The sequence below is a fragment of the Eucyclogobius newberryi genome, unplaced genomic scaffold, assembly GCF_026437365.1.
Source record: "Eucyclogobius newberryi isolate DKJ021-1_F unplaced genomic scaffold, fEucNew1.0.hap1 SCAF_1, whole genome shotgun sequence".
Taxonomy (NCBI): Eukaryota; Metazoa; Chordata; class Actinopteri; order Gobiiformes; family Gobiidae; genus Eucyclogobius; species Eucyclogobius newberryi.
In genome coordinates, this window is record NW_027315723.1 from 2,254,460 (window position 1) to 2,261,620 (window position 7,161).

Consider the following 7,161-nt stretch of genomic DNA (forward strand, 5'->3'; position numbering starts at 1 on the left):
TGCGTACTTGCATACTTGCATACTTGTGTACTTGCATACTTGTGTACTTGCATACTTGCATACTTGCGTACTTGCATACTTGTGTACTTGTGTACTTGCATACTTGTGTACTTGCATACTTGTGTACTTGCGTACTTGCATACTTGCATACTTGTGTACTTGCATACTTGTGTACTTGCATACTTGTGTACTTGCGTACTTGCGTACTTGCATACTTGTGTACTTGCATACTTGTGTACTTGCATACTTGTGTACTTGTGTACTCGCTTGTGAACCCAGAATAACGATGTTCTGATAAAACAGAAATTGTACAAAATGATATTATATTTATTAAGGTGTCGCTTCAGTCGCTTCAACATCGTTTTACAACAATCCACAGCAACAATCGCCACAAACTCAAAAACGCCGCAAACACGAGACGTTTCACCGCCTGTCTGAGCGTTCAGGCCTCGCTCGAGCTCGAGAAGTTTTGCCGCCTGTCCGGGCGATGGAGCTTCGCTCGAGCACGAGACGTTTCGCCGCTCGTGAACATCGTGACCTTGAGTCTCTTCAAAGGGACAAAAGGCTCAAACTGATTGTTCTTTCGTCGCTCGTTTCATTGTCGTCGTTTTTCTTTGGCCGTTTTAAAAAACTGAAGGTAAATGTTTCTGTTTTAAAGGACACGTTCTGCTTCGTTTAAAGGACACGTTCTGCATCGCTTAAAGGACACGTTCTGCTTCGTTTAAAGGACACGTTCTGCATCGCTTAAAGGACACGTTCTGCATCGTTTAAAGGACAGGTTCTGCATCGTTTAAAGGACACGTTCTGCATCGTTTAAAGGACACGTTCTGTATCGTTTAAAGGACACGTTCTGCATCGTTTAAAGGACACGTTCTGCATCGTTTAAAGGACACGTCTCCATCCTTTCAACCATTCTCCTTTGTGGCTTTGTCGTCTCGTGTTTTAGAACTTTCTACGCTGAAAATACCAAAGGGAAATAAACCAAAGCTCGCCGCGTGAAAAGTGAGTTTAGCAGAAAATTGTAATAATGTGATTGTAATAATTAACGATTCAAAACCAAATAAAACATCTTTTGACGGATGAAAAGCCGATAATAAGAAAAAACACTTTTATGTTTCTTTCTTTTTGGCCTTTTTGAACGACGACATCATTTCTGTTCCTCAAAGAAATGATTTGTTTTAAATTGAGTGCGAAACAAAACTTTACAGCGTTTGAAACTTCCACATTTCAGACTCAAACTTGTTTTTCTCGTCGTTTTTTGCGTCGACTCTCTGACTCACAGAACCAGGGTTATAACGTAACCATGATTTGTGGAAAAAAACAAAAAAACTGTAAAAAATACTTTCAAACTTTACATTTGATTTGTAAATTGTTGTTTTTGTTCAAACTCGAAGGCAAAAGCACCAAAAACGTCCAAAATCGTGACGTAAAATACACAAAAACTTTAAACGATAACACCAAAACATAAAAAACACAAATGAAAAAAATGAATTGAAATGTTATGACGTAATGTTTTGTTTTATCGTCGTTCTAAATTCTAAATAAAATAACTAGAAATTAACATTTTCAAGGCATTTTTCTCGGGAAACACAATCAAGGCAAAAATAACGTTACAATCCGAAACATTTTGACATTTTAAACATTCAAATGAAACGACAATCACAAAAAGTCCACGAAAAAAATAGTTTTTCGCATTTTCGTTGCTACGTCAAAGTTCATTGTTTGAAGTTCGCGGTCGAGTCCGTTTTTTCCGTCGATATGTTTGAAAACGCTCGTTGTGCTTTTCACAAACACGTCTGGGTTTCCATGACGATGGCAGTTTTATTCATGTTTTGGCAGAAAATTATGGAAAATGAAGCTCGAAAAAGAAAAAAAGAATTGTGTTTTGTGAAAATATCGTCGTCCGATTTTTCTTTTTAAATATTTGAACCCAAAATGTCAGCAGTAAATATTTGGAATGATTTGAATGTTTGTCTTTCCTAAAATTCCTAAAAAGAAATATTGATGAAAATTTTGCTGTTTGTACTTTCACTTTTTGAGCTTTTACATTTATCTTTTAACGTCCCAAACCAAAACGTACAAATAAAATCACAAAATAAAGAATTAGGAAATGGAGTACTTCAATAGTAAAGTACATTTTCCACTTGTACTTTTACTTGTGTCTGTACTACTCCTTCAACTAATACTTTTACTATTTTAGAAATATTGGTTAATCTGGCTAAAAACTGAAGCCGAACTTTCAAACTGAAACGGATTGAAACTGGAGACAAACCTCGTGGACGTCGGTGGTATTACAGTTTTAACCCGCGATACTCATTTTTATCGTGTGTTTTTAAACGTGTCAAAACTCGAGCTTCTTTTCTCTTCTTCACGTGGACGGTATTACAGTTTGATCATGGAAGACTCGGATCCTAGTTTCAGATCAAACGGAGAGAGAGAGAGAGAGGAGAGAGAGAGAGAGAGAGAGAGGAGCGAGAGAGAGAGAGAGTGAGTGTGAGAGAGAGACAGAGAGAGAAGAGAGTGTGTGAGAGAGAGAGGAGCGAGAGAGAGAGAGAGAGAGAGGAGCGAGAGAGAGAGAGAGGAGCGAGAGAGAGAGAGAGAGAGAGAGAGAGGAGCGAGAGAGAGAGAGGAGCGAGAGAGAGAGAGAGAGAGAGAGAGAGGAGCGAGAGAGAGAGAGAGAGTGTGCATAGAGAGTTTTCACAGAGAATCAGACGCAAACGGGCGTCAGGCGCATTCAAAGCGACGCCAAGGCCGGGACGAACGCCGGGACAAACGCCGGAAACGTACATTAATAGCTATTTTGAATTGATTCAAATGAAATCCTGAAATCTTCCCGCCGATCGCCCGTCACTCCAAAGGAAATCGTTATCTTTTCGCGCCGTCGTTCATCGATAAGTGCGGTTCTGTGTTTTTGTGTCGTCAATGCAGATTTCAACGTGAAAACGAGTGAAACTGGAGCTTTCTTTGCGTTCGTTGGCGTTTGTTGGTGTTCGTTGGCGTTCGTTGGTGTTCGTTGGCGTTCGTTGGTGTTCGTTGGCGTTCGTTGGTGTTCGTTGGTGTTCGTTGGCGTTTGTTGGTGTTTGTTGACGTTTGTTGGTGTTCGTTGGCGTTCGTTGGTGTTCGTTGGTGTTCGTTGGCGTTCGCCGGCGAGGGTTCTCGTCCGTGGTGTCGCGGTTGGTGAAAATGCGTTGGTTTGTGAGTCTGAGGCGTTATATTCGTATTTGGTATCCATCGCCGAGCGTGCTGAGCTCTGCAGGTTTTCGGTCCACAGACGCCGGCCTGAAACACAAAACACATCCGTGAGTGTCAGATGCCAGAACATACAGATACTATAGAGTGCTACGATTATTGTGAGGACAAACATCCCACTGTGGCCATTAGTGACACAAAACAGTGAAATATCACGACATTTAGGTCCAGACGGAATAGAAATGACATCATTTTGCTCTCTCACTGTTGTGGCGGCCTACGGGCCAAACAGCAGTGCGGAGTACCCGGCCTTCTTGGAGTCCTTGGGAGGAGTACTGGACAGTGCACCGACCGGGGACTCCGTTGTTCTACTGGGGGACTTCAACGCCCACGTGGGAAATGACAGTGACACCTGGAGAGGGGTGATCGGGAAGAACGGCTTCCCCGATCTGAACCCGAGCGGTGTTCAGTTATTGGACATCTGTGCTAGCCACGGATTGTCCATAACGAACACCATGTTCAAGCACAAGGGTGTCCATCAGTGCACATGGCACCAGGACACAGGCCGGAGGTCAATGATCAACTTTGTTGTCGTGTCATCTGACCTCCGGCCGAGTTGTCGACCGATCACCACCTGGTGGTGAGTTGGATCCGCTGGCGGAGGAGGAAGCCGGACAGACTTGGCCCAAGCGCATTGTGAGGGTCTGTTGGGAACGTCTTGTGAGTAAGTAAGTAAGTAAGTAAATTTTATTTATATAGCACCTTTCACAGACAGAGGTCACAAAGTGCTTCACAAAACACAGAATAAAACAATAAAAACACAAAAAACTTACAGTGAACAATACATATACAACAATATACAGTAAAATCAGTCCGTAAAACAAGTGCATTTAAAAGGCTTGACTAAATAAAAAGGTTTTAAGCTGACCCTTAAAAGCAGTAACTGAGTCCAGTGACCGTAGGGAGAACGGAAGATCCTTCCAGAGTTTGGGGGCAACAGCCTGGAAGGATCGGTCTCCTCTGGTCCGAAAACGGGTGCGAGGAACCAACAACAGTTTCTGGTCCAAGGACCTTAGTGAGCGAGAGGGAGCGTACGGTTTGATCAGATCGCTGATGTACAGAGGGACCTGACCATTTAAAGCTCTAAATGTTAAAACAAGAATTTTAAACTTTATCCGGTAGGAGACCGGCAGCCAGTGAAGGGCTCTGAGGGTGAAATGTGGGCCCTTCTATTTGTGCGGGTTAAGATCCTCGCTGCAGAGTTCTGGACCCGCTGCAGACGAGAGAGTTCCTTCTTGTTAAGACAGGAAAACAAACTGTTACAATAGTCTAAACGTGAAGACACAAATGCATGAATTATAACTTCCAGGTCATTTTGAGACACCATTTTCCTGAGCTTAGAGATTTTCCTCAACTGAAAGAAACAGTTCCTGGTCAACAGCTTAGAGTGGTGCTCTAAAGACATGTCTTTGTCAAAGACAACACCCAAGTTTCTAAGATTAGGTTTTGCAGTCTGGCCTAAGACACCCAAGTACTGGTTTATCCCTGGAATGGCATCATCAGGGGCAATAATCAGAGTTTCTGTTTTGTCTGCATTTAGCTGCAAGGAGTTTTGACTCAGCCATTGTTTAATTTGCACTAAACAACTGACCAAGGAGTTCAGCTTCTGGATCTCAGAAGGTTTAAAAGAGCAATAGAGCTGAATATCGTCAGCGAACAGGTGATAGGACACATCACTAAACTCTTTAATGATCATTCCCAGGGGAATTATATAAAGCAGAAATAAGACGGGACCCAAGACGGAGCCCTGAGGAACTGAACACAACAGATCAGCTGAGTCGGACATTATTTGGTTTGCAGCAACATTAAAGCTCCGACCGGATAAATATGAGGAAAACCAATAAAGAACTGACCCCGATAGTCCAATCAGATCCTGTGGAGCCCTCTGTCAGTAGGGTATTACACTCGCACCTCCGGGAGAGCTTCTCCCATGTCCCGGGGGAGGTTAGGGACATTGAGTCCGAGTGGACCATGTTCTCCGCCTCCATTGTTGATGCGGCTGCTCGGAGCTGTGGTCGCAAGGTCTCCGGTCCTGTTGTGGTGACAACCCCGGAACCCGGTGGTGGACACCGGAAGTAAGGGATGCGGTCAGACTGAAGAAGGAGGCCTATCAGGCCACTCTGGCTTGTAGGTCTCCGGAGGTCATCGACGGGTATCGGCAGGCCAAGCGAGCCGCGGCTCGTGCTGTTGCAGAGGCAAAAACCCGGGCCTGGGAGGAGTTCGGGGAGGCCATGGAGGAGGACTATCGGTCGGCACCAAAGAAATTCTGGCAAACTCCGGCGCCTCAGGAGGGGGAAGCAGTGTCTCACCAACACCGTTTACGGTGCGGGTGGAGGCCTGCTGACCTCGACTGGGGATGTCGTCGGATGGTGGAAGGAATACTTTGAGGATCTCCTTAATCCCTCAGTCACGTCTTCCGAAGAGGAAGTAGAGACCGGGGACTCAGAGGCTGGCTCATCCATCACACTCCTCAGCCTCCCAGAAGGTCTATTCCAAGGTACTGGAGAGGAGAATCCGACCGATAATCGAACCTCGGATTCAGGAGGAGCAGGTTTAGGTCCTGGTCGTGGAACACTGGACCAGCTCTATACCCTCCATCGGGTGCTCGAGGGTTCATGGGAGTTTGCCCAACCAGTCCACATGTGCTTTGTGGATCTGGAGAAGGCTCTCGACCGTGTCCCTCGGGGTGTCCTTTGGGGGTTGCTCCGGGAGTACGGGGTCCGGGGCCCTTTGCTCAGGGCTGTCCGGTCCCTGTATGACCGGAGCAGGAGCTGTGTTCGCATTGCCGGCAGTAAGTCAGACCTGTTCCCAGTGCATGTTGGACTCCGCCAGGGCTGCCCTTTGTCACCGGTTCTGTTCATAATTTTTATGGACAGAATTTCTAGGCGCAGTCAGGGGTCGGAGGGTGTCCGGTTTGGGGACCACAGGATTCCATCTCTGCTGTTTGCAGACGATGTTGTCCTGATGGCTCCATCAAACCCGGACCTGCAGCATGCACTGGGACGGTTTGCAGCCGAGTGTGAAGCGGCTGGGATGAGAATCAGCACCTCCAAATCCGAGGCCATGGTTCTCGACCGGAAAAAGGTGGCTTGCCCTCTCCAGGTGGGTGGGGAGTCCTTGCCCCAAGTGGAGGAGTTCAAGGATCTCGGGGTCTTGTCCACGAGTGAGGAAGGATGGAGCGTGAGATTGACAGGCGGATCGGTGCAGCGGCTGCAGTGATGCAGTCGCTGCATCGGACCGTTGTGGTAAAGAGGGAGCTGAGCCGAAAGGCAAAGCTCTCTATTTACCGGTCGGTCTACGTTCTGACCTCACCTATGGTCATGAGCTTTGGGTAGTGACCGAAAGAACAAGATCGCGGATACAAGCGGTCGAAATGAGTTTCCTCCGCCGTGTGGCTGGGCGCTCCCTTAGAGATAGGGTGAGGAGCTCGCCACACGGGGGGAGCTCGGAGTAGAGCCGCTGCTCCTCCACGTCGAGAGGAGCCAGCTGAGGTGGCTCGGGCATCTGTTCCGGATGCCTCCTGGGCGCCTCCCTCGGGAGGTGTTTCAGGCATGTCCCACCGGGAAGAGGCCCCGGGGAAGACCCAGGACATGCTGGAGAGACTATGTCTCTCGGCTGGCCTGGGAACGCCTCGGGATCCCCCCGGAGGAGTTAGAGGAAGTGTCTGGGGAGAAGGAAGTCTGGGAGTCTTTGCTCAGACTGCTGCCCCCGCGACCCGGCCCCGGATAAGCGGCAGAAAATGGATGGATGGATCATTTTGCTCCAGATTGGTCACAATTAGTGTTTGGTTCTTATAACGTGACATGAATCGTCACATCCAAGGCTCAGGAGTCAAAGAACATGAAAATAAATGCTTCAAGGGGAAGATCTCAAATATAGACACTTAACCACCTGCGGGTGCAACGTGGAAGC

The 7,161-nt window shown here is 47.0% G+C and overlaps 1 protein-coding gene across 1 annotated transcript in view; it reads right to left on the reverse strand.

Annotated features, from left to right (window-relative positions):
* Positions 1-3,099: 3,099 nt before the first annotated feature.
* vash2 (vasohibin 2) overlaps positions 3,100-7,161 on the reverse strand; it is a 49,380-nt gene continuing 45,318 nt past the window's right edge. The window contains exon 10 of the mRNA XM_072437329.1: positions 3,100-3,279. Within this exon, the coding sequence (XP_072293430.1) occupies positions 3,210-3,279 (70 nt within the window). The 3' untranslated portion in view covers positions 3,100-3,209. The remainder of the gene's footprint in view (positions 3,280-7,161) is intronic.